Source organism: Gymnodraco acuticeps, unplaced genomic scaffold (genome assembly GCF_902827175.1).
Source record: "Gymnodraco acuticeps unplaced genomic scaffold, fGymAcu1.1, whole genome shotgun sequence".
NCBI lineage: Eukaryota > Metazoa > Chordata > Actinopteri > Perciformes > Bathydraconidae > Gymnodraco > Gymnodraco acuticeps.
Genome location: NW_022990691.1, coordinates 43475 through 70438, shown reverse-complemented (window position 1 = coordinate 70438; position 26964 = coordinate 43475). Strand labels below are relative to the sequence as shown.

Genomic DNA, 26964 nt, shown 5'->3' with positions numbered 1-26964 from the left:
GCGCCCCTCTAGATGTTATGGTGAAACAGTAGATTGCACTCACTGTTGCGAGAGGAGGCCAGCCGAATCTGGCTTCCCTTGGTGAATTTTTTTTGAGGGATTGACCAATCAGATGAGGCTCACGTGATGCCCCTGCCAACCTGTGATTGGTCAGGGCCATGCCAAGGGAAGCCAGAGGCGGCTGGCTTCCCTTGCCTCACAATCCAATCAAATCGCATCAACTTAGTGTTGCAGTGACGCGTCCTAAAATCCGGAAGTAAGCTGCGCTCGGTTTCCCTCAACAAAAAAGCAATGGGATTTCTCCATTGGATTTAGGAAAATAGCTCAAAATAAGGTCAGTGGAAAACAAACCTGTTAGATAAATGCAAGTTTTGTTCAGTCGGATAATATCCACATGTCTACCCTACTTTTATAATTTTCGAATCATAAATCTAATCGATAGAAGATAGATAGCACCACTCTCACCGCCGTTAGAAAGTAGCAAGCAACTGAAGCAAGTGCAATTATGGAGGGTGGAGATTTGGAGTATTTCATCAAAAATAATTGTACTAAACTTCCGCTACAGCAGCAACAACAAATACAATCTGATGACAGGCCAATGCCCAAACTGGAGCTGTGTACAGCGAGGAAAAAAGGAGCGAATCGGACGTAAAACGTTAAAGGTCTTCTGATTTAGTTTGTGAATGAATGCTTATTAGAGTTTGGGCTGGAGAGTGCGTGCGGACCTGTCGGTTAGATAACAGGCGTGTGCAAGTCCTGCATCTGATACAAATGTGTGTAAAATGATACCGGGTGCTGTAATCACTCATCTGGTTACGTTATTACATTGACCACCACACCCCTGACCCAAAAGAAAGGACGTATTATTGGCTTCCCCTAATCTTTTCCCCACGCCACGCTACTGGATGCCATCCCTCAAAATCTCCTGCCACCCCATGAATATTTTTCTAGATCCACCCCTGAGTAGGCTATATTTTTCGTTTCGTTTAATAAATAGATTTCAGGACAACTTTGGGAATTTGGGAGTTTGTTTTGAGATTTAAATAGATTTTGAAAGTGGAGAGAGAGAGAAACAGCGCTGTCTGCTTAGTAGCAATAATGTAGCTCAAGCCTTTATGCAACTCAAGCCGTTATGCAACTTAGGCCTATACATTGTTTATGTTACTTATATGCCTGTGTGTCCATTGTTTTGAGTCTGTGTGTGTTGAGCGCAGCACCGTCTGCTTTTTGCAGCACAGTAACTAAAGCATACCGGTAGTTTTTTTTGTAGACCTGTCTGCCCGTTTTGTGCATGTGCATGCGTGCGCACTTGTGGCATTGTTTGGGATGACCTAATTAAAATACCGTCCGCCGTCCTCTTTGAGAAACATACACAACGCAGACAGAAACCGGTCACAAAAGTATCAAATAGGCTTCAATTTACTTTTGATTGTCTATGATTAACTATAAAAAAATATCGGCGTTTTAACACTACGTTTATATATGTACTTATTTGTATGGTTTGCATATGAGGTGGTCCGCGAAAACCCTTGATAATAAATAGTGGTCCGCATAAACAAAAAGTTTGAGAAACCTGCCCTGATCTATCACATTCGCTAACCTGTCTGTCTTTACATTCTTTAAAACAGCTCTGGATGCCGGTCGGCGAGGTGCTTAGCCAAGTTTGATGTGTTGGCTCCCTTGGTTTGCAGGGATCTAAAACATTTCTTACAGACAGGCCTCGTGGTGTCCATAGGTTTGCCCTCACTGTCAGAGATATAGCTAAAATACTTCAAAATTTAGCTTCTGGCGTCATTTTTGTCAACAAGCCGAGGCGCAGCGGCAGTTGCACTCCCACTTGCAGCCACTTGCTCCCCGTTTTCTCACATGCTCTGGCAGCTAGCACGTGCACGAGAGAGGGGAGGCACTTGGAGCGTGCTTGAGAGGGGAGGCACTTAGAGGGTATCGCGGTACCTTTCAAGTATCGGTACACTGTGCAACACTAGTCAGGATGGCCGAGCGGTCTAAGGCGCTGCGTTCAGGTCGCAGTCTCCTCTGGAGGCGTGGGTTCGAATCCCACTTCTGACAACAACCTTTTGAGAACCCTCTAATGACTTAAAAGTAAACGCATACTTCACCTTCCTGAGACATACAGGTAAAGTAGAATAATGGCCACTACACGGCCTCGTTTTTGACAAGATGTAATGGCTCGGATGTGTCTGAGAGAGAACACGTTGTTTGGTGGTCTTATTTTTACATTTTCTCGCCTTGAACCGACGGGTCTTCATGTGCTGGCAGGAGCTGCAGATGTGAGACACTAAAAGGGAACCGCCCACACTTTCATTGAATCGTCCTCAGAGGAAGGTAGGATTTATTTTACTATTCTATGATTAAAATGCATTATACTGACTCATGTAGCAAACCATCTGGAGATAGTCAACTCATTTCCCGTTGTTGTTTTCTTAACACTAGAACCGCCAGAGATTTTTTATACCTAAAACCGCCACCGGGGTCAAATTGACCCAGCATTAGAATGCATTGATTTTCAAAGTAAAAGTATTGCTTTAAAAAGAAAAATGGTCCTGTGGTATTGGTATTTTGACAAGCAATTTTGTTAAATTGTTTCGTTTATTAACGGTACAACATAGGGTTTCGTGAGGCGGTTGTCATTGTTGGGTGAAAAGCAAACAGCTGTTTGCTGCAGAGCACAGCACAAGCAGTCTCCCGTGAGCGGGATCGCGCTCCTTCACTACAGACTGTCGCTATCTATCTATCTCTCTCTCTCTCAATCTATCTCTCAATCTATAAGGAACTGCAGTAGACATAAAGCGTTGTTATAGCAACACGTCATGTTTGTTTACATGCAAAATCAATAGCACGAAAAGGGGTGGGGTCAATATGACCCGCTTGGCGGAAATAGGTATAAATGGCAATTCTTTTGCCGATTTCTTCAATCTGACTTCATATTGACAATTTTTAACAACAGAGGGTGCTACATAACACACTTTCAGGAAAAGTCACGGACTGGGAGACATTAATATGTTATTGAAAAAAAGTTACATACAATAAAAAACAGCTCTGGGTCAAATTGACCCCGTTGGCAGTTCTAGTGTTAAAGTCAATAAAGTAAATGCGTGTTATGTTTTTATTTTCTATTTGATTTATTTCGTCCTCATATGTCAGGATGGCCGAGCGGTCTAAGGCGCTGCGTTCAGGTCGCAGTCTCCTCTGGAGGCGTGGGTTCGAATCCCACTTCTGACAATAACCTTTTGTGACGTGCTCAGTTGCAAACAATCACATGCTCTTGGTGAACACATGATCCATTAATAGCCTTGTTGACTGGTTGCTGCTCACTTTTTAGTATCTGAGGCTTTAATTTGTAGGAATGGGTTTAACCTTACACCATATCTTGAATGTTGCAGCTTAAAATAGATAGTTGTCGAACTCAAAGCTTTAATACTGGTAGATTGAGAGCAAATATAATTATAAATTGTATGAATTTATGATTATGCACAAGGTATAATAAATAAATAGCCTACTTGAGTCGAAAATTATCCAACAAACAAACAAAAACCAGTTAAATAAAAAAAATTCAAGTGAGAATCACATGCTGTAATACAGGCTTTTTATGTATGACAACGTTTTACCTTTTTTTTTGTATTAGTGAAAAATGTCAATTAATCATTATGGTTAAATTTAATAATTTTTATTTTGTTTTGGTGTGATGACACCACTTCCTATGTCAGGATGGCCGAGCGGTCTAAGGCGCTGCGTTCAGGTCGCAGTCTCCTCTGGAGGCGTGGGTTCGAATCCCACTTCTGACAACAACATTTTGAGACGTGCTCAGTTGCAAACAATCACATGCTGTTGGTGAACACATGATCCATTAATAGCCTTAGTGACACTCTAGACGGGTAGCTTCTCAGTGACCTCCTTTCCACTCAGTTTTTGGGTATCTGAGACTGTTAGAGCCATTTTTCCTTTTGTTATTATTGTCTGAATGTTAGGCTTAATAATAATATAAATTAGATTATACTGTAAATTATCGGGTATTTTTGTATTTATTTAGTAGAAATATATGTTTAACCTTTCACCATATCTTGAATGATGCAGCTTAAAATGTGAGAGTTGTCAAGCTCAAACCCATAATACTTGTAAGTTGAGAGTAAATGTAATTATAAACTGTATTCATTTATGATTTAGCACAAGGTATGATACAAAAATGGCTTTATATGTATTACAATGTTTTACCTTTTGTCTAATTCAGCGGTCGGGAACCTATGGCTCTTCCGGTGACGGCATATGGCTCCCAGACAATTTTGAGTTGAAAAAATAAAATAAAAATCAGTTTGGAACTGATTTTAAAATACTTGTGATATTTCTTAATAATACTGTGTCATTTTAAAGTAAACAGAAATTAGTTTTGAAGATACATTTCACGGGTCACGGGTCACCCGTGGGTCGGGTCGGGAACCAATGGCTCGCGAGCATGTCCGGGTCATTGTAAAGGTGAAGAAATCAAGTTTATCCGCTTCAACCCTTGTAACGGAAAAGATGGCGAAAAGAAAAAAAGACGATGATTACCGTGCATTCCAGGCTGCGTGGACAGAGGAATTTGCATTTGTGGAGAGAGCAGGATCTGCGGTATGTCTAATATGCAATGATAAAATTGCATCGATGAAACGGTCAAATATAAAGCGGCACTTCGATACGCACCATGCTTCATTTGCATCGAAATATCCAGCGGGGGACAGCAGGAAAAGGGCATGCGAGGAGCTACAGCGGAGAGTGCAGACGAGTCAGCAGCAACTACGTGTGTGGACCAAGCAAGGTGACGGGAATTCCGCTAGCTTTGCGGGTGCTTTGGCAATAGTAAGGAATGGAAAGCCATTCACAGATGGCGAGTATGCCAAAACATTCATGCTTGATGTGGCCAATGAACTGTTTGATGACTTCCCAAATAAAGACAAGATAATCAAACGAATAAAAGACATGCCCCTGTCAGCAAGAACTGCACGATCGTAGCATCATGATGGCAAATCAAGTCGAGGAAACACAAATTAAGGACATAAACGCCGGGACATACTTTTCTCTCGCGTTAGATGAGTCAACAGACGTTAGCCATCTATCTCAGTGCAGTATAATTGCCAGGTATGCTGCAGGTGACACACTGCGTGAGGAAAGCTTGGCTGTTTTGCCAATGAAAGGGACAACAAGAGGAGAGGATTTATTCACGTCTTTTATGGAGTTTGCTAAAGGAAAAAAACTACCGATGGATAAACTTATTTCTGTCTGTACTGATGGTGCAGGGTGCGTATGTTGGGGAAGAACAAAGGATTTGTAGCGCTTCTCCGTGAACATGAAAAGAGAGCCATCCTAAGTTTTCATTGCATCCTGCACCAGGAGGCGCTTTGCGCTCAGACGTGTGGCCAGGAGCTTGGTGAGGTGATGTCGCTGGTCATTCGAGTGGTCAACTTTATTGTTGCCCGAGCTTTAAATGATCGCCAGTTTAAAGCTCTGTTAGAAGAAGTTGGGAATCATTATCCCGGTCTGCTTTTACACAGCAACGTGCGTTGGTTGTCAAGGGGGAAGGTGCTCAGCCGTTTTGCAGCTTGCCTGAGTGAAATCCGGACTTTTCTTGAAATGAAAGGTGTCAAGCATCCTGAGCTAGACAACACTGACTGGCTCCTGCAGTTTCACTATCTCGTGGACATAACTGGCCATCTGAACCAGCTCAATGTGAAAATGCAAGGTATTGGAAATACAATCTCATCCCTTCAACAAGCAGTGTTTGCATTTGAAAGCAAGCTGGAAGTCTTTCTCAGGGACATTGAAACAGGTCGTCTTCTGCACTTTGAAAGACTGCAACAATTTAGAGATGCATGCTTAGCAAGTGACTCCACTCAACATCTGGATCTCCTGCAGCTAGCTGGCTTTACGTCCAATCTCCTGCAGTCATTCAAAGCACGTTTTGGAGAATTTTGTGCGCGCACAGGTCTTTTCAAGTTCATCACTCATCCACATGAGTGTGCAGTGGACAAAATCGACCTGACATGCATCCCCGGGGTCTCTATCGGAGACTTTGAGCTGGAAGTTGCTGACCTGAAGGCATCAGACATGTGGATGAGTAAGTTCAAGTCACTTAATGGAGAGTTGGAAAGTCTTACGCGACAGCAAGCAGAGCTGGCGAGGGAACACAAGTGGACAGAAATGAAAAATCTTCAACCTGAAGACCAGCTGATTCTTAAAACTTGGAACGAGCTTCCTGTGACATACCACACAATGCAGCGTGTGAGTATTGCCGTATTGACCATGTTTGGCTCTACATATGCATGTGAGCAGTCATTCTCGCATATGAGGAACATTAAGACCAACCTACGCTCACGTTTAACTGATGGAAGCCTCAACGCCTGCATGAAGCTCAACCTCACCACGTATGAACCAGACTACAAGGCCATCAGCAAAACCATGCAGCACCAGAAGTCGCATTAAAAATAAGACATATTTAATTTATTATACGTTAAAAATACTATATGGCTCTCAATGAAATATATTTGGCTTTTATGGCTCCCAGTCAAAAAGGTTCCTGACCCCTGGTCTAATTAGTAAGAAATGGCAACTTAATTACATATTTTTTGTATTTTATAATTTCGATCTGTTTTTAATATGATGACATCACTTCCTATGTCAGGATGGCCGAGCGGTCTAAGGCGCTGCGTTCAGGTCGCAGTCTCCTCTGGAGGCGTGGGTTCGAATCCCACTTCTGACAACAACCTTTTGAGAACCCCCTGATGATCCTAAATCCACTGTTTTAATTGTTCCCTATATTGCCCCTATGCCCTGTAAGTTGTCCTTGGGTGTTATGAAAGGCCCCCCCCAAAATAAATGTATTATTATTATGACTTAAAAGTAAACGCATACTTCACCTTCCTGAGACACACAGGTAAAGTAGAATAACTCCCTCATTAACACATAAAGTACACACATGCTTCATCATCTGCCTGAGACGCACAGTTAACATGTTGCTCCTGAGTAACCTGCTTCAAACTTCAGACTTTATCTGCGACTTTTATTTTGAAGAAAAACATTTAACCTTTGACCCTAATGTGAAAGCTGCAGCTTGACAGAGAAGGTTTTCAAGCTCAGTCAAGCTTTCAACACATGTGAGCAAATATTATTATTTCTACTGTATGAAAAAGTAAAAAATAAAAATAAATACTCAAGGCAATAATGATTCAAAAGCAATTCAAACAAATGTTTTTTTTAAAATACGTTTTCAATTTAAAGTGACTATTATAAAAGGATATTGCGGCAATTTAGATTTTTTTGTTTGAACCATTTATGCAATACTGTCAAAACATCTGTACCAAAAAATGACTACAAAACATTCAAATGATAAATGTCATACAGGAATAATACCTGAACAATGTATAATAAATAAGTAGCTTACTACTGACAACCTAATATTCTTAAATAACTGAATTCTGTAGCTTTTATTTTTAATTCGTCACCTTTTTGACTATGATAAATGGACTGAAACCTAATTATATAGTGTCTGTATTTTATAATTTTGAATCAATTTTGATGTGAAGACATCACTTCCTATGTCAGGATGGCCGAGCGGTCTAAGGCGCTGCGTTCAGGTCGCAGTCTCCTCTGGAGGCGTGGGTTCGAATCCCACTTCTGACAACAACCTTTTGAGAACCCCCTGATGACTTAAAAGTAAACGCTGACTTTACCTTCCTGAGACACACAGGTAAAGCAGAATAACTCCCTCATTAACACGTAAAGTACACACATGCTTCATCATCTGCCTGAGACGCACCGTTAAAGGTCCTTACACACCAAGCCGATTTCGTCCGTCGATAGATGTCGATAAATGTCTGGCCGTCGATGAGCGTCCTGTCGCCCTACTCAGATTGGTCGTGTCTTTTAGTTCGTGACGACACCTTCCGCCACCGATTCATCATGTTGAATCGGTAGGCTGTCGGTAAAAGGCCGTCGGCACACACATTTCTCAGCTGATACCACTCTTCCACATCCATACCAACACACCTACATCATATTAGTTGCATACATGTATTCCAATGGCTGGCATGGCCCCATTATACAACAGGCAAAGAAACCAAGAAATGACAAGCATGTAATTCAATGGTAAAATGTCACATCTGGTCATATACAGTAAAAAGGACAAATTGAACTATTTTTCTCCAATATAAAACCCTGACATTACAAAATGCATGATTTTATACCGGTATGGCGGAGAGATCAAAAGATGTGGTTATAATGGGAGTGGATGGGACATTTTTGTCCGCGAGTGGCTAATGTGTGAGTTTTTTGTTTAATCTGATTTTGTGCAAAAACTAATAATCAACCAAAATCAATGTTGTTGCTAATCTTTGACATATCCAAGACTGTGTTAAAAAAAAAAAAGCCGACCCCCCCCCCAACATTAATTATATGGAAAATAACTGCCTTTTTGTGTATGTTTTTTATAGAAAACGCAAATTCATGTTTTCAAACTGGCAGTTAAAGGGTTAAAATCCTGAACATAAGTTAACATTTGGTATTTTTGATCAGGACTGAAGTTGATTGAAAGATTTAACCCCAAAAAGTTTTTAAAAATATGAATCTGTTGTAATTTTAAAGCAGTTTTTGGAAGTGGACATTTTTGTCCCGAATGACTAATTTGTAACTTTTTTGTTCAATCTGATTTTGTGAAAAAACTAATAATCAACCAAAATCAATGTTGTTGCTAATCTTTGACATATCCAAGACTGTGATAAAAAAAAAAGAAAATCCGACCCCCCCCCCCCCCCCCAACATTTATTGTATGGAAAATAACTGCCTTTTTTTGCATGTTTTTCATAGAAAACGCAAATTCATGTTTTCAAACTGGCAGTTCAAGGGTTAAAATCCTGAACACAAGTTAACATTTGGTATTTTTGATCAGGACTGAAGTTGATTGAAAGATTTAACCCCAAAAAAAAAGTTTAAAAAAATATTAATCTGTTGTAATTTTAGAGCAGTTTTTGGAAGTGGACATTTTGGTCCCGAATGACTAATTTGTAACTTTTTTGTTCAATCTGATTTTGTGCAAAAACTAATAATGCAAAAAAATCCATTTTGTTGCTAATCTTTGACATATCCAAGACTGTTATAAAAAAAAAAGAGCCAGTCCCCAGATATGTATTTTTTGGAAAATAACTCATTTGGTCTGTTTTCATCATGAAAAAAAACAGCGGTTTCATGTAATCAAAATGGCATTTAAAGGGTTAAAATCCTGAAAATGATTACATTTTTGATATTTTCTATTAGGGCGGAAGTTGCTTTAAAGATTGAACCCAAAAAAGTTGTGAAAAAAACCTTTTAATATAATATTTTTATCAAAGCATTTTGCAGTGGACATTTTTGTCTCGAATGACTAATTTGCGTAGTCGATTAGTTACACAGTGAATTAAAGACCGATTTCAAAAATTGAAATTGGAATTCCAAAATAGATCGAGAAAATAGCCTTGTTACAAAAAATCAGGCCATTTGCACCAACACAACCAAAGTTATTGCAAAGTGAAAAATGACCCATATGGACAAAAACGTCCACAGTGATACCGGAGGGTTAAGTAAGTAAGTTTAAAAAAATAACAAAATTACAAAACAACTATTATTTACAAGCATTAAATATTGTACATTTTGATTAACTATTTACAATATATTTACATTATTTACCAAATGTTTTCCTCATTTCCTCCAACCAAAGTTCTTTCGAGAGTATTTCTGTCTGCGGACAAAACACTCTCCCGCGGTACTGGCTGTGTCCAGTTTCGGCAGTGCGGAACTGGCTACACTTTTTGCAGGTGTCTGCCCCTAAAGTCCGCCTGTATAGCCGTTTTGGTGTGGCTCCAGCTCCGAGTGTGGGGACAGGAATAATGGTTGGTGGTGTGGTGCCCTGAATTGCAGCCGGAAATGCAACTGGTACAAAACAGAAAGTTTGTCCAGTTGCTGTGACAAAGCTGACCTGAGGATGGAGAGCAGGTGCTGGAGGTGTGATGGAGAGAGACCTCTTTGCTCTTCCTTTTGGCCAGCTGTACTCCCCAGGAGCCGGTACTGGTGCTCGTGCTGTGCTGGCGTGGGTACTGCAGGGAGGACACGGGCCGCTTGAAGAGGCTCATCAGACTCAGGGAGGGCTGGAAGCAGAGCAGTGCCCTGCAGCAGCACAAACAGCTCCTGCTTCTTCTGCCTGCTGTTGTGCCAGGTGATGAGGGTGGTTTGATTTACTTGCAACAGCTGAATCTGGGTGCCCTGCATCACCAGGTAGTTGCCAACAACCAGCTGCCGAATCTTAGTGTAGTCCCTAAGAATAAGGGACCACCAGGAAATGCTAAATACAATGATAAATACATACTGTGATTGAACACAAAAACACCATCTATTATTGACCTTTATAGCAACTTCAAAACATAATAAATGATACAAAATACCACCTTTTAGTATTAGACAGAAAATAGGTGACGAGACATATTTCTATTTTTTTAGATTAGGCCACTGTGGTGAGAGTAATACATATAGCTTGTATTCCATTTGTTTTGAAAAACAAACTGGTTACCCTTTTTTTAATTAGCATACAGAACATTATGAAAACAAACTTGAGTAATGGTCGGCTCATAACCTCAGAACACAGAAGAGGAAAAACTGCATAGATTCTCGTTTCATTTTGAAGGATCTGTAGACCTAAAGTGTGTAGAAGTCTTAAATGATTAAAAAGGTCACAATCACATTAATAAAACTGTACTTAGGTTTTAGTTTCACTTTTACAAAACAGAGTTCCACATGTACTTTCTAGCATGTATGGTCATCTCCTCACTAGCCCTATGCTGCTGCTCCCCTGCCAGCTCTGTCTCTCCTTTACTCATCTTAAAATAAGAAGAGATGTCTGTTGACTTTCTCTTCATTTTCTGCAAATTGACATTACACACAGCAGTGATTAATAGTAGCCTACGCATTACACCAGCCCAGCATACTGACATCAGCTAACGTTAGCTTAGCAAGCTAAACTAACGCTAACTAGGATAGCCGCCAAAGTGTGTTTACAGACGAATTATAACTGAAGTCAAGCCAGCCTTTACTGAGTCCCGAGCCTGTTTTCCAGGTCTTCCAGCGGTTTTCTCGTTTTAATGCCATTGAACAGAATTTTTGATCAGAATAACAGCTAAAGGTAAGCATATCTCCGTTTGTGGCTACCTAAAGCTAACACACTAAAGCCTAAAGTGTTGTGGGGCTTAACAGGCTACGAACGTATACGACTTACCTTCTAGAAGTCTGGTGGATTTTTGTCAACTCCAGTCCAGTCAGTAGAAAGAAACGTTTTGCTGCAACCTGCTGCTGTCTGTGCGAATCTCAAAGTGGTGCGCGTGAGTATCAGAGTGGTGCGCGTGAGTATCAGAGTGGTGCGCGTGAGTATCAGAGTGGTGCGCACGAGTATCAGAGTGTTACCATGGTAGCAGAGGGAGAGGGAGGGGCTGCAGTATGAGCGTTGGAAGCTCAAATCAAGCGACTCGCTGGTTGTGTATTTGTTGTTAAATATCAGATAAACTACTGCGCATACGTGACTGGCGAGGCGGTGTGTGTAGTGGGGGGGGCCAACAAATATATCAGGGTGGCCATGGCCCCCCCCTGCTGGTGCCACTGCATACAGATGAAAATAAATGAAACTAAACAAAGTGTCAGAGGCCAAAGCCAAACCCAAATCGAGCCTTGTGTAGTCTTTGTGTTTTCATAAATGAATCCTGCTCTCTTATCCGTCTCTATTAAACCAGAATCTAAAGAGCCAGTTTTAATGAGGAGTTTTCCGACAATGTCGCCAACTGCAAGAACACCAGACAACGGTTAATGTTAAGTGACAATTTCACCTTTATTAACATGGTGAAGAATCATTAGTAAAGGTCGGCGTGACAGGCTGGAGGAGGTTTTGGTGCTCAGGTGGCGCCTGAAAAGAGAGCAACACACAGAGAGAAAAGACTCATTAAAACACAAGGACGTCACAGGCATGAATCGAAGCAGCTTTTTATCCTTCAGCTGGGCTTCCACGTGCAAGTTGAAGGTGATTCAAAAGCAATAATTCAAGAAAGGTCTTTTGATTACTTTCGATTTCACCTATTTTCACCAGGTATAATTAAAACATATTTTTTGTCCCATGTTTTTGTTGCAAACGTCATAGGCCACGCCCACATTCCTCAGTCATTTGACATCTCAGTTAATACTCCCCCAAAAGCACTTCTTTCAAATTTCGTAAAATGATGTCCATCTGTTTTAGAGTTGTACATGTGTGGTATTTGTGGTGCCCCCCTATGGGTCAGGATAATAATGCTTTGGTTTGCTTATTCCTCAAGATGGACTTAACATACCCACATACGTTTGGGATAATTGGATGAATTGTTGGTGCGTTATGAACATATCCTTTTAAGCCCCGCCTTTTGCGAAGACGTTTTGATTGGTGGCGGCCAGAGTTGGGTGTAATAATATTACTTTTGTCGGTAACGGAGTAGTGTAACGCGCTACTTTTATAATTCAGTAATCACACTACAGTTACTAACATTGCCCCGACACGCGTTACTTCGATACTTACTAAAATCAGTCATCACACTGACAGACAAGAGGGGTTTCCGCCGCAGGTTTATATGTACGTAATCTGCGCGATTTGCGCGTCCACATCTCCACCTGCAGTGCTGCATAAACATGGCTGAGTCAGCGATAACTTTCGGGGGGTGGAGGTATGCTCATTATTTTGAGTTCGTCCGAAGAATAGACAGGAATGTGACGGTGAGGTGCAAACTGTGTCCAGGCCAGAAGCTGTTATCCACTGCTGTAAACACCACGTCAAACCTCAACACACACCTGCAAAGAACACATGCTAAGGTGAAGCTAACGCACACGCTATTTGTTGTTTGTTTATATCACGTAGTCTGTTCTTCTTCTCTGTCTTCCGGTTGTTGCCTGTTTTGAAAGACGAATACACACTACCGCCGCCTGCTGGTAAGGAGAGTTATTGCCACTCACGCATGCGCAGTTCGTACGTGCTCGGCGAGTAAAGTAACGACTTTATGTAGAGAGTAATGAAGTAGTGTAATATATTACTTTTTAAAAAAGTAATATATATTTTTTTTTTAGTAACGACCCCATCTCTGGTGGCGGCCATGTTTTTTGATTGAATTATCTAATATCCGCTGATTCTGTATACCAAATGTGGTGTTGCTATACTCCACTCTTCAAAAGTTTTAGTAATTTTACCATTTTTCACATTATGCTAATTAGCAAAACATCGAAGTATTATTTTATCGAAGTCGATTCGATGCTTGGACACCGCTCGGTTGCTCCGGCCCTAATCAGCAATTGGACGCCACAATTAAACATTGGCTTTTAATATTTACATTTGACTGATATAACCTAAAGCCCCATGTGCACATTCATTACAATGAACGCGGGCACTCTTTATTGGGCGTTAACCTCATATATGTCCTGCTTCTCTAAATCCACACCATTAAACCAATGTGTTTTATTTTCAACAGCTGAAAATAGTCCCAAATAAATGCGTCATTTTGATTTATGGTTGATTAAAAAACTACAGTGCCTAGCTGTTATTAGGACATTACTGATACTGGTTTAAAAAATATATTTGATTTGTTAGCTGTTTTGAAAGATCTTCAGTAAGAACTAAAGTGTGACACAATGGTTTTTCATGGGATTGGTTGAAAGCACTAACAATATAGAGTAACTTATCCTTTTTTTTTTTTATGCTGTCCTTCATCTTAAATCCTGTTTGCCGTCACAGACCAAACAGAGTCCATCTGGAGGACCAAGCCGGCAAAAATCAACCTCTAACAGTTGAATGTAAGTAGTACTTAACCCTGACACAAACTCTCTGCATACTCGTAGCAGTAAGCTCTTGGAAGGCCGCTGGAATTAATAAAACACAAAGTTGTTAAATTATTCACATTGGACGGATGTGTGTCATCACTGCCACCGTCATCTCCTGAATTATCACCCAGAATTTGGTCCCCTTGGCAGTTCTGGTGTTTGAGAGTGCAAACTGTGCTCAGGTCATGAACTCTGAGCACAGATGCTAATAGGGGAGAAAAAAGACAACATCGGCTGCTTGAGTGACATTGATCTTGCAGTAGAGAGACAGTGTCGTCCCTCGGAGACCACATTCAAGTACAGAGGCGACATTTCTCTATTTAAAAGAGGGGAAAAGTTCAAACGCCTTCTACTCTCACTTACCTGTAACATCAAAGGCTAATATATAATCAATATTGCCTTATAAGTAGACCAACTTTTTTTTTTTTTTTGGCTATAAATCCACACTAGACTGACGATTAAGATGGACTTTTGATAAATGGACTGAAATGTAACTATAGATTGTCTTTCTTGCATTATTTAGAGTTTCTTTTGAGGTGATGACATCACTTCCTGTGTCAGGATGGCCGAGCGGTCTAAGGCGCTGCGTTCAGGTCGCAGTCTCCTCTGGAGGCGTGGGTTCGAATCCCACTTCTGACAACAACCTTTTGAGATCCACCTCATTAACATTTGAAGCAAACAGATTCTTCAACATTTCTATACAGGGATTATACATAAATTATAATAGATAAATTGCCTTCTGATGTTATAATAAGTGTCGTCCCTCCGAGACCACATTCATGTACAGCAGGGCGGTAAAACTCACAGTGGGCCAAAATTTAAAAAATGGGTACTAGTCGAGGGCCGGACTGGTTCAATGATTATTGCAAAACTTATTGAAATGAACTTATTGCACATATTAAACCTGGAACTAACAAAGCTTACATGATCGCCTATAAAAACAACATTACACATTAAATAATCAGTTGCATTCATTTCTTATGGCTCTATCTGCAGCTTTCCCAGAGTCATTTCTTATGATTACATTTTCCCACAGGCCAACAACAGCTTCAAAAAAACTATTTCCCTCAAAGAGAAAACCAAACATGCCCTGTTGTCGTGAGAGAAAAAGTGCAGAAGGAAACATGTAAACTCAGTGTGCTGCTCTATGATGCTAGTTCAAGCAGATTCTTGGCATCTCATCTCGGGTGCAAGTTCATCAATGTTTGGGGTCAGGCTCTGAGCTGAGGAAACCCTCAGGATGGAGTGAAGGTGTGCGTGCAATATACCGGCGGGCCAGATCTAATAGTAATTAGAAATATCCTGCGGGCCGAAATTAAATCCACCAAGGGCCTGATTTGGCCCCCGGGCCTTGAGTTTGACACATGTGATGTACAGAGTCTACATTTGTCTATTTCCACTGCATGAAAAGAGGGGAAAATATCAAACGCCTCGTCCTCTAACTTACCTGTTACATCAAATCTAATATGATCTATATTTACTTTGAATTATATTAAAAAAGTGTCAAAAAAACCTTTTATTTGGCTATAAATCCTCACTAGACTGTGATGATTAAGATGGACTTTTGGCCAGTGTAAGGAAAACTTCCTCTTTTCGAAATTGAGCCAGTGGGGGAGGGTTTAAGCAGAGATTCCCACTTGGTTCCTTACACACTGCGGCTCAAACGGAGAGCTGTTTTTGTTATGCTAAAATGTGCTCCTTGATTTAGTTTGTAAAGTAGCTAAAAACGTTGCACACGGCAGGATGTGGATGCAAAGTGAGGACATTGCAGAGTCAGGTAAGACTGGATAACTGCTGCAGAGATACTTAAGTTTATTTACATGATGACCTTTGCAGTTTTCTGTATCTGAATAATTCATGTTCTTTTAGTGTGGACTTGTTAAGTAAGATCATCTAAGTGTTTTACTTCTTCAATGTTGGAGATTTAGTGAAAATAAAAAATGTTTTCATTCAATATAAACAGGTTTTATAATTTGTATTTGTACTGGGAAATACACTGATTTATTATTTAGAAAAGTCATACCAATCTCCAAATATAAAGCAACAGCAAGTTAGCTTAGCATAAAGACTGGAAACAACAACCTGGCAAGCAAAAATTACCCTACCGGCCAAAATAGAGTTCACTTATCTTGTTTTTGTGTGTTTTAACCCACACTAAAACAGTGTTAGTCAAAAATCATGGTGATTGTGCTTGACTTTCTGCTTGTACCTTTTGATTGGTACAAGCTATTGGACCTTGACTAAGATAAATGGACTGAAAATAAACAAGAAAAATGAACCGTTTATTATCATTTTGATTGTGTTTAGAGGTGATGACATCATATTTTACGTCAGGATGGCCGAGCGGTCTAAGGCGCTGCGTTCAGGTCGCAGTCTCCTCTGGAGGCGTGGGTTCGAATCCCACTTCTGACAACAACCTTTTGAGAACCACCTGTTTTAACATTTGAAGCAAACAGATTCTTCAACATTTCTATACAGGGATTATACATAAATTATAATAGATAAATTGCCTTCTGATGTTATAATAAGTGTCGTCCGTCCGAGACCACATTCATGTACAGCAGGGCGGTCAAACTCACAGTGGGCCAAAATAAAAAAAATGGGTACTAGTCGAGGGCCGGACTGGTTCAATGATTATTGCAAAACTTATTGAAATGAACTTATTGCACATATTAAACCTGGAACTAACAAAGCTTACATTATTGCCTATAAAAACAACATTAAACATTAAATAATCAGTTGCAGTCATTTCTTATGATTACATTTTCCCACAGGCCAACAACAGCTTCAAAACAACTATTTCCCTCAAAGAGAAAAACAAACATGCCCTGTTGTCGTGAGAGAGAAAGTGCAGAAGGAAACATGTAAACTCAGTGTGCTGCTCTGTGATGCTAGTTCAGATTCTTGGCATCTCATCTTGGGTGCAAGTTCATCAATGTGTGGGCTCAGGCTCTGAGCTGAGGAGATCCTCAGGATGGAGTGAAGGTGTGCGTGCAATATACCGGCGGGCCAGATCTAATAGTAATTAGAAATATCCTGCGGGCCGAAATTAAATCCACCAAGGGCCTGATTTGGCCCCCGGGCCTTGAGTTTGACACATGTGATGTACAGAGTCTACATTTTTCTATTTCCACTGCATGAAAAGAGGGGAAAATATCAAACGCCTCGTCCTCTAACTTACCTGTTACATCAAATCTAATATGATCTATATTTACTTTGAATTATATTCAAAAAGTGTCAAAAAAACATTTTATTTGGCTATAAATCCTCACTAGACTGTGATGATTAAGATGGACTTTTGGCCAGTGTAAGGAAAACTTCCTCTTTTCGAAATTGAGCCAGTGGGGGAGGGTTTAAGCAGAGATTCCCACTTGGTTCCTTACACACTGCGGCTCAAACGGAGAGCTGTTTTTGTTATGCTAAAATGTGCTCCTTGATTTAGTTTGTAAAGTAGCTAAAAACGTTGCACACGGCAGGATGTGGATGCAAAGTGAGGACATTGCAGAGTCAGGTAAGACTGGATAACTGCTGCAGAGATACTTAAGTTTATTTACATGATGACCTTTGCAGTTTTCTGTATCTGAATAATTCATGTTCTTTTAGTGTGGACTTGTTAAGTAAGATCATCTAAGTGTTTTACTTCTTCAATGTTGGAGATTTAGTGAAAATAAAAAATGTTTTCATTCAATATAAACAGGTTTTATAATTTGTATTTATACTGGGAAATACACTGATTTATTATTTAGAAAAGTCATACCAATCTCCAAATATAAAGCAACAGCAAGTTAGCTTAGCATAAAGAAAGTCAAGCACAATCATGGTGATTGTGCTTGACTTTCTGCTTGTACCTTTTGATTGGTACGAGCTATTGGACCTTGACTAAGATAAATGGACTGAAAATAAACAAGAAAAATGAACCGTTTATTATCATTTTGATTGTGTTTAGAGGTGATGACATCATATTTTACGTCAGGATGGCCGAGCGGTCTAAGGCGCTGCGTTCAGGTCGCAGTCTCCTCTGGAGGCGTGGGTTCGAATCCCACTTCTGACAACAACATTTTGAGAACCCCCTCATTAACACTTGAAGCAAACAAACTCTCCAACATGTCCATACTATATGCATAATACATTAAATGCTTAAATCATGGACTTTCTGCTTCTCTTGGAGGATATCAATGTTCCCATTTATCGTTCAGTAAGTTATAGGGATGTAACGATATATCGCGGTAAATACATGTCTCAATACCGTCGTGAGACTGACAAAATCTACCGCGATTTTTTACATTTCTTAAAAATAATTTTCTTTTTTTAAAATAATTTTTCATTTTAAACCTTCATTTAACCAGATGGTCCCATTGAGATCATCGATCTCTTTTTCAAGGGAGACCTGTCCAACATGGCAGCAAGTAGGTTACAACATGAACATAAAACAACAGATAACACAAAAGGACATCGTATTTACAGGACTACATGTACATACCTAGAGACATTGACAAGTACCAACAGTATATTTATATCTCTGTCAATAAGCCTCACCTTCTTGGCAAACACTGTATTGTTTTTGAAGTGGTGGAGAGACAATGCACAGTTTTACCCACTGCTGTCAACCATGGCCAAAGCATATCTCTCTGTCCCAGCAACATCAGTACCAAGCAAGAGAGTTTTTTCCACAGCAGGGGATTTTATAAACGCCCAAACATCCCAGCTTCTACCTGGAAATGTGGACATGCTCATATTCCTAAAAGATAACCTTGAGTGAGTTAGAGTTGAGTTACTTGAAAAACTAAAGTGAAACTTGATTTATTCTATTGCAGGGTCTGATTATTATATTGTTGACACTTTAAAATACTACTATCTACTAAAATGCTGTACAAATCAGATTTATTATTTAATGAAGAAAAAAAATCACATTCTTTTTCTTTATTTTTCAATATCGCGATAAATATCGTACCGTGGACTTTTTATCGCGATATTACCGTACCGTGAGTTTTTGGTATCGTTACATCCCTAGTAAGTTAGCACATCTTCCTGAAAATGTCAAACTTTAGCTTTAGGATATCTGAGCTCTTATTGTTTTCAAATAAAGGGAAGTAGGAGACAGACACTCCTATGAGTCAGAGGTGACAGAAAGTGAAATGTGTTTTTCAGGCTCCTTTTCATGATTTCACTTCCTGTATTTACTTGCCGATCTCCTTCAGACGACCTCATGAAGTTCCTCTCTGTCACGTTGACGGGATGTGAGAATCTTCCATGATCTCGCCTCCCAGCAGAGCGTCGTCTCTGTTGCCACGGCCCGTTTGACAATCCGTCTGTTGTGTGTAGATAAAATGATTTCCTTTCCCCCACAGAGTCTGACGGAGAGGGTGGTTTATCTTCTGAAGATGAGGGAGACATTCAGGTATAATCGTTAGTGACAGGAAGTAAAACTGCTTAATTACTGTCGCTTTGTTATGTGATGTGAAATGGAAACAAAGTCCAATTACTTCTTTCTATGTGAGGGTAAAAAAGAGAAATCACACAAATCTAAAAGGCTTACTTTGGTTAAAGAGAAAAACTAAAATTGTTCTTTAAGTTCACATTTTTAAACAAAAATAAATAAAGCATTTCCAAAAGCAAGAAAATTGCAGGATAAAATAAAAAGCGTTATTACAAACTGGAAAAATGCAATTGCAACAGTCTGACTCTCTGAATACAATCAAATGCATCAATTTGTTGTGACATAATGAATCTCTTTCTCCTGGTTTGCTTGTTAGTGCGAGTTCCTGGAAATTCAGAGGGATGAAGCTAACCAGAGACTGTCTGAACTGGAGGAAGGTGAGGATCATTTGTTCCTTTTCAACAACATTAAGCCTCCACTGCATGGACAAAAATAAGAAAGGCTACAATAAATGTAGACACATACAAATAATCTACTCTTCTAAATGACTCTCCCCCTTTTAATTTGCAGCGTCGAATCAGCTCTTGAAAGAGATAAATGTTCTGGAGATGCAGTTCCAGATGGAGCGCTCCTGCAGGGAGAGTGCGGAGGCGCTGGCTGTCAAAGTACATCTTGTTGTTGCTGCAGTGTTCACCCTTACTTCCCTTAATCCTTACCGTTTCCTCTTATTTCCTTCACTCTCCTTTTCTTTCTTTAAATTCTCATTTCACCCCTATGTCAGTACTTGTCATTTTCCTTTACCATCCTTTCTTTTCCTGTCATTTCCTTCCCTATGTTGTGTCCTTTGCTTTTCTTTGCTATGTTCTTTTTGTTTCCTTTTTCCTTTCCTTTCTCTTCCCTTTCCCCCACCCATGTTTCCTTTCGCTTCCCTTTCCCCCACCTATGTTTCCTTTCGCTTCCCTTTCCCCCACCTATGTTTCCTTTCGCTTCCCTTTCCCCCACCTCTTACCTATGTTTCCTTTCGCTTCCCTTTCCCCCACCTCTTACCTATGTTTCCTTTCTCTTCCCTTCCTTATTTCCAATGTCCTTTCCTCTGCTCTTCTGGCATGTCAAGAGACTAACGTAAGAAGCGGGAAACTGCGACTTGTACATTGAGTGATTTATTCCAACCTTTGTCATTTTCAGTAGATTTGAATACAAACACACAGCAGCCTCCACACTCACACTGGTCTCCTCTTGTTGCCAAGGTGACCAGAGAGAACAAAGTGCTGAAGAGGAAGAGCCAGATGATGATGCCGCTCATCCCAGAGCTCCCTGAAAACTTTGATGGCTTGACCTTTGACCAGGAGACCGACCCCGCGGTTAACGGGGAGGACGTGTTGGACCTCGGTGAGGAGACGCTGCTGCAGAGTCAGGCCAGCATCGCAGGTTAGGAAACACTGGGAGAACTGCCATTGCTTTGTCTGCCTGGTAAAGAAAATACAAAATGGTATTGTGTGTGTGTGTGTGTGTGTGTGTGTGTGTGTGTGTGTGTGTGTGTGTGTGTGTGTGTGTGTGTGTGTGTGTGTGTGTGTGTGTGTGTGTGTGTGTGTGTGTGTGTGTGTGTGTGTGTGTGTGTGTGTGTGTGTGTGTGTGTGTGTGTGTGTGTGTGTGTGTGTGTGTGTGTGTGTGTGTGTGTGTGTCAGAGCTGCAGGCATCAGTGGACGGTCTGCTGGCTGAGAAGCTGCAGCTGGAGCAACGGGTGGAGGATCTGACAAAAGAGCAGGTCCACCTCACAGAACAGGTACATCATTGTGTGTGTGTGTGTGTGTGTGTGTTTGTGTACCTTGTGTTATATCACCTGGATTTTTCTCTCAGCTAGCTCTGGAGGTTGAGGAGAAAGAGGCCATACTGAGGAGAATTAGCAAACAGAGCAAGACCATGAATAAAATCAAACGAGGTGAGTCCTAATCACACTTGGAATCCAAATAATAATTTCTTTAACCATTTTTTAGAATCTAAAATGTTCTGAAAAAGACGCCCTTTTTTATTAGTTTTGTACAACCATCAATCCATAATCTAAAAGTTAATTTCAACCGAATTACAAACACAATTTACAATTTAATCTATTGAGGATTTGAGATTTTTGTCGCTGAATAAATGTTATGAGTTTGTTTGTAAAACAGGCGAAAGCAGCAAATCCACATAATTGAGAGACTGAGAAAACAAATGGCATTTTCGCTTCAGAATTGACTAAACATGGTTATCATTGATCTATCAAGCAGTGGATCATTTCAGTGTATTTCATTTTTATATTTCTTGGGAATGCCACTTATTTTTCTGTGTTGTGTGTGTGTGTGTGTGTGTGTGTGTGTGTGTGTGTGTGTGTGTGTGTGTGTGTGTGTGTGCGCGTGTGCGTGTGTGCGTGCGTGCGTGCACATGCAGTCTCTCAGCTTGTCACAGATGAGTTCACGGAAATGTCTCAGAAGCTGGAGCTGGAGCAGGGCCTCCGGCAGCACGCTGAAGTCTTCGCCCACCAGGTGTGAGCGCGTGGCATGGCTGTTTGTGTTTGTTTTCTGCACAAAACAAAACATTTTGTCACACATCCACACCTATAGATACTGAGGGTGACAGGTCGTTCCACGGGAGCGCTGGCTGACCTTCGGGCGGCAATGGCGTACACACACGCACACACACACACACACACACTTCCACTGTCAGCTGATGTGGCGGGACAGGAGAAGGGATCTCCATTCTCTGTTTTCCCACCGATGACACTTTGGTCAAATCCATGCTCTGTGTGTGCGGCAAAGCGTTCACACACACAAGACAAAAGCAGACACACACTCGCACACAAGCTCTAAAAACACCAATTCACTTGAATCCACATACCCAAACACACACACACACACACACACACACACACACACCCCAGCTGCTCTTATAATGAAGGTCTTTTCTTTCAAAAAACATCTCTGTTCCTTTCCCTTCCCATTTAGCCCCTCCCCATCCCATAATTAGTGGTCATCACCGCGGCTGAAGGAGAATAGTGCTTTTTAAGCACAACCTGTCTTTGCCTGACACCTTTATGTTTTGCCGAGCATGTAGCAATTGTCGCCTTTGTGCGCAGCGTCCTCCATTTACCGGACAGGCGCACAATGGGCCGCCTCGCAGGGGTCCTTACCTGTGAAAAGGACCCCCAACTGTTCACACAATCCCCCCCCCTTTACTCTCAATTCATGGTAAAAGACCCCCCTGTGCTGAATGCCTCTTGTGTGCACTACTATTTGTCTGTTTTCATGTGTTTTGAAAACACCAACCATTCACACCTCTCCTCTGTGATGTCGGTGGTATAATGACGCAGGGCCTCAAAACAGGAAACAATTTGGAGCTTTTTTTGTGTGTAGGTCTTTGTCTCTTTGTGTCCCTCTGACTGTGTGTTTGTGTGTATGAAATAATTGTACTAATTGCTGTGTGAAAATTGCTCTCTGCTGAAGGGAGACCCGAGATTAGAGCGGTGTAATTTGCAGCGTGTGCTGACACAGAGCTCACTAAAACCTGCTGCTTCAGACGCAGTAGCAACACAGAAATGAAAACCACTTTTTCTCATACTTCCTGCTCTCTGATCACCGACCTGCTCTCATAAGTGTCTGCAGTCCGTTTATGAATCCAATATGGTCAGAATACACTGAGATCATGCCTTCTGTGTTATATACTCAATTTACGAAAGGCTTACAATTACTGGTAACACATTTTTCAAGGTTTTTAAGGTCACTTGTTTATTTATTACTTGACTGCATGTATTACCCTGTCTCTTGAAGTTGTGTCTGTAAGTCTTTCACATGTTGTCTGCTGCATGAGGGAAAAAAATAGTTTGCAAATGACTAACAATATATCTACAATCCAGTTGCTTAATATCCACATTTCGAACAGTAATTCAAATATTTAATATCGCAAAAGCTCATGCGAAGGTCAAAATGTTTGTTGATTGCACTTTACTCATTCATCAGCTCAAAGCCGCACTTATAGCTATAGCTTGTGTATTTATCTGTCACGTGGAGAAATAATCTACTTTTGTTCGTGAATTAAGGCATTTGTTCTCACAAGCCACTTATTATAATGTGGATAAAATGATGCTTTGTCTCACAGCTAATTCATCCTGTTTGTTCGAACCCTTCCATGAAATGGATTTGTAATTGTTCAGTCAAACACTAGTTTGAAAACACTTCCCCTGCATCGTGACAACCTCCTGGTGGGAGAACATTAACAACCAGCCATTCAGATCTCACTTTATCGCTGCTCTAATTGTGGCTCGTTTTCATTAATGTGTTTCTTCTTCCGTTTTCGTAGAAGCAGATAATCATAAAGATGTGTTTAAAGATGTCTCAAAGGGAATTTGGTGTGTCTCAGATGTTGGTGCAGCAGGAGGCGGCCCACAGCGAGTGTGTGACGCCGCACAGCTCGGACACCGGCCTGCAGCTGCAGCGGGCGCTGGAGCAAATCTCCAGCATCAGCACGGCTCTGTGTGATATACAGCGCCTCTACCAGGAGCAGGTGTGTGCAGATGGGATCAAAGAGTGTGTCATGCTAGGTTGAAATGGTCTATTTATGTTCTTCATCTTGTATGCTGTTTCTTTCATCCTTGTATTCAGGTTAAACCGAGTCAGGGCGCTGGGGATGAGAGCAGCTTTGTCTCTGAGCTGCAGAACCTGAGAGCAGAGCTGGAGAGCAGCGAGGAGGAGAGGAAGACTTTAGTGACGCAGCTGTCTGAAGCTAACAGCACTGTCACTCAGCTCCAGGAGGAAGGTAGCTGCAAGAAGAGGAGCATTTTGCACACACATGCTTAATGGAAGAAAACAGTCAGCTAATGACACTAGTGTGTGATTGGTGGTCATTAAAACAAAGAAAGAAGCTTAATTTAAAACTTAATACAGTGGTGAAGGAATAAGTCCTTAACACGGTAATGAATTAGCATTTTAGCACTTCCAGTTCCTTTGACTCCATGTTTTTCTGAAAGAGCCTTTTTGGTTAGCTTTCCGACATAAGCTCTGTGTTTCATACAAACATACAAACACAGCTGTTATCTGATCAGCGCAGTTCAAAGTTAAAATGATTCTGAGTGGTGCAAATTCCATGATTTAATATCGTTTAGTTTTTCCTGGGTGATTTGTCTCTTGGCTCATGATACTAATAGCAGGAATGTTTTCGCTCTCTTTTTTTGTAGTGAAACAGTTTCAAGATACACTGAAGGAGGATGAACAAGAGGAGAAAACCCCTCCCCCTCCCCCTCCTCCTCCTCCTCCACCTCCTCCACCCCCTCCTGCTGTCACCAAGTATGAACCGTCTTCATCAGTGTGTATATTCTGTATCAGAGGCCACCCTTATGACTGCTTTTAAATCATGAATTGTATGATAATATGACACCTTTGACCTCTCTGTGCCAAGTACACTTGATTTCCTGAGAAGTAGAAGAAAAGAAAGCGCCAGCAAAGCCGATCAAAACAGTGAGTCTCACACTTGCATCGATAACAAATAGACTTACTTTACTCAGAAGCTATGATTTATCCTCAATGTATATGTTTTTAGGTTCTCAGATTTATATGACAACTTCTTTCTGGTTTCTCAAAACAATACTTTTACTTCTATTTAAATTAAACACACATTATATGCTCTCAAAGTCCTTTACAATATTTCATCCGTCTCTAATCCTTAAGAAGCAGAACCTTTGGACATGAAAACGAGAGCGGTGGATGAAATGATGGAGAGAATAAAAAAAGGAATCATCCTGAGGCCCATCATGAGAGTACAGGTGGATCAATTGTATTCACAAATACTTTTTAAATGTATTCGCTCATTTACTTTCCCATTGTGTGGCATTTATATATGAACAGAGAAACTTCTATAAGAAAAAAACCCTTAAGTAATAAATACTAACGTCTAAAATCTGACTTGTTCTGCTTACAGGAAGATGACAGTGCGTGGAAGGTCAGTTAGCCTCATATTCCCAATTGTTGAATTTATTTTTTATAATTAAGCAGTTGACACAGAATTCACAAATATTCCCAAATCTTGCAGGACCAGAAGAGTGAAAACAGAAAGTCAGCCATCCTGGAGCTGAAAGGAATGCTGGTAATGGACTCAGATTAGTGTTGCAAAGGAAAAACACTTTTGACAAACAGCAATTTATTCCACTTTTTAACATGTATACACACCAGGACATCATGAAACATCAGAAGCTCCGCAGAGTGCCATCCAGACGGGGAATGGGCCGAAATGTTGGCGAAGCGGAGCTGCTGCAGGTGCTGCAGAGGAGGAGGAGAGCCATGGGGGACCAGCAGGACCAAACACAGGGTACACTCTCATTGTCCTCTTTGTCCTTTCTTCAATGGATTTTGGTTTGCGGTTTTTGTAGGTTCTTGCGTGTCTACAAGCAGTCTGTTTTTAGTAATTAGCACGAGAGCACGACATGCATTTAAACAGAAAGCAAGTTAAAGCTTTCAAATGTTTGGAGATATTCGTTTTATACTTTGAGGTAATGCCCCATTTTCTGTGAGTGAATTCATGCTTTTATTGTAATTGCATTAAAATGTACTTGGTAATGCACGGTGACATATAACATTTTAAAAGAGTCACGCAAAAACGCTTTAATGTAGGGAAGATAAAAAGTGAAAAGTAGCCATCGGTTCCCCTCCAGGCTCAACATTTGATCTGCACGCAATGAGTATTTTAACCGCTGAAATATTAATCATCAGAAGAAAGTGCTTTATCATATCATTGTGGTCAACTACAACCGTCTTCTCTCATTGTCTGGTTCCGTGCATAACTGGAGATAATCTCTTCCTTCAGAGCCTCAGACCGGTGCTCAGTGTGTCCCAGCAGCAGGAGACTGTCCCTGGGCTGGAGAGAGCAGCCGCGCCCCGGTGCTCCGGAGGCTGAAGCAGAACCGAGAGAAGAGAGACTCCCGCATCCGAGCATCAGCGCTGATCCTCGGACAAGAAAACTGAGAGCAGCTTCAGGAAGCCTCATTGTCAGTGCTGCAGTTATTGCAGGTCCCGCAAGACATCTTTGTTTAGTATTTGTTGGCGATTTCCTGAATGTCTCTTGTTTTACTTCAGAGAAACTGAATGCATATTGGCAGATTTATTTAATTAATACATCTATGCACCGTTTGGTTCATCAGTTACAATAAAATGTAGGTTGATCTTGGTCTCTTTTGAAAACAAAGACTTGAGTTGTGTAATGTCAGCAAACAGTGCATTTGACTTGTCTTGAGAGTACCACACGTGCTCATTGAAAAACATTATAAAATCCCACATTTTGACCTAGAGAAAAACACAAAAAACATTTCTGCCAAAAGCCATTTAACCCAGGTCTGCTTCAAATAGCCGTACTTGTTGCGTGTCAAAGGAAATGAAACTCATTCAGCTGTGGTTAATGTCCCATATCATGCCTTTTGGGTTTCAGCTGATCTAAGTGCAAGTCTCATGATTTTATATGATGCCTTTACCCACTTCTCTCCCGAGGTGTCGGCCTCTTAAAGCTTGATCGGGCTGAAGGCTGGAGGCTGCTATTTATTTAGGCACATTAAAGCTCTCCCACCCCGAGCCCAGAGGTGTCGTTGAGATAAGAGCCTCCGGTGATCTGGCTGCTTCCTCCTGAAAGTATCTTTAAATGCGGAAGGTCGCTTTTTGTTTTCTCACCTCCTCACAAACACTGCA

The 26964-nt window shown here is 40.9% G+C and overlaps 1 protein-coding gene and 8 non-coding genes across 10 annotated transcripts; all 9 read left to right on the top strand.

Annotated features, from left to right (window-relative positions):
- Positions 1 to 1984: 1984 nt before the first annotated feature.
- trnal-cag lies at positions 1985 to 2067 on the top strand. Its single transcript has one exon. It is a non-coding gene; the product is annotated as a tRNA-Leu (tRNA).
- A 1090-nt stretch (positions 2068 to 3157) lies between these two features.
- Positions 3158 to 3240, top strand: trnal-cag. The gene has a single exon. It is a non-coding gene; the product is annotated as a tRNA-Leu (tRNA).
- Positions 3241 to 3720: 480 nt separating this feature from the next.
- trnal-cag lies at positions 3721 to 3803 on the top strand. Its single transcript has one exon. It is a non-coding gene; the product is annotated as a tRNA-Leu (tRNA).
- Positions 3804 to 6665: 2862 nt separating this feature from the next.
- On the top strand, positions 6666 to 6748 carry trnal-cag. Its single transcript has one exon. It is a non-coding gene; the product is annotated as a tRNA-Leu (tRNA).
- An 837-nt stretch (positions 6749 to 7585) lies between these two features.
- trnal-cag lies at positions 7586 to 7668 on the top strand. The gene has a single exon. It is a non-coding gene; the product is annotated as a tRNA-Leu (tRNA).
- A 6778-nt stretch (positions 7669 to 14446) lies between these two features.
- trnal-cag lies at positions 14447 to 14529 on the top strand. Its single transcript has one exon. It is a non-coding gene; the product is annotated as a tRNA-Leu (tRNA).
- A 1690-nt stretch (positions 14530 to 16219) lies between these two features.
- Positions 16220 to 16302, top strand: trnal-cag. The gene has a single exon. It is a non-coding gene; the product is annotated as a tRNA-Leu (tRNA).
- A 948-nt stretch (positions 16303 to 17250) lies between these two features.
- Positions 17251 to 26470, top strand: shtn2 (shootin 2). Of its 2 annotated transcripts, none has more exons than XM_034230335.1 (17): positions 17251 to 17401; positions 19239 to 19288; positions 19644 to 19704; positions 19838 to 19932; positions 20515 to 20695; positions 20953 to 21050; positions 21125 to 21206; positions 21692 to 21786; positions 23657 to 23800; positions 23899 to 24052; positions 24471 to 24579; positions 24692 to 24750; positions 24964 to 25055; positions 25211 to 25231; positions 25322 to 25375; positions 25462 to 25597; positions 26093 to 26470. In XM_034230335.1, the coding sequence occupies exons 1-17, from the start codon at positions 17368 to 17370 to the stop codon at positions 26248 to 26250; spliced, it is 1623 nt and encodes a 540-aa protein (XP_034086226.1). In that variant the 5' UTR covers positions 17251 to 17367; the 3' UTR covers positions 26251 to 26470. The 2 variants fall into 2 exon arrangements, with proteins under 2 accessions (XP_034086226.1, XP_034086225.1); XM_034230334.1 differs by having other exon boundaries at positions 17368 to 17401; positions 24961 to 25055.
- On the top strand, positions 17859 to 17941 carry trnal-cag. Its single transcript has one exon. It is a non-coding gene; the product is annotated as a tRNA-Leu (tRNA).
- Positions 26471 to 26964: the final 494 nt, after the last annotated feature.

Bases quoted from the DNA above. Each gene is read 5' to 3' on its own strand.
- shtn2 (XM_034230334.1), top strand. From the start codon at position 17,368: ATGTGGATGCAAAGTGAGGACATTGCAGAGTCAG. The intron at 19,705-19,837 runs GTGAGGATCATT...TTTAATTTGCAG, and splicing joins ACTGTCTGAACTGGAGGAAG to CGTCGAATCAGCTCTTGAAA. The intron at 25,056-25,210 runs GTGGATCAATTG...TTCTGCTTACAG, and splicing joins GGCCCATCATGAGAGTACAG to GAAGATGACAGTGCGTGGAA.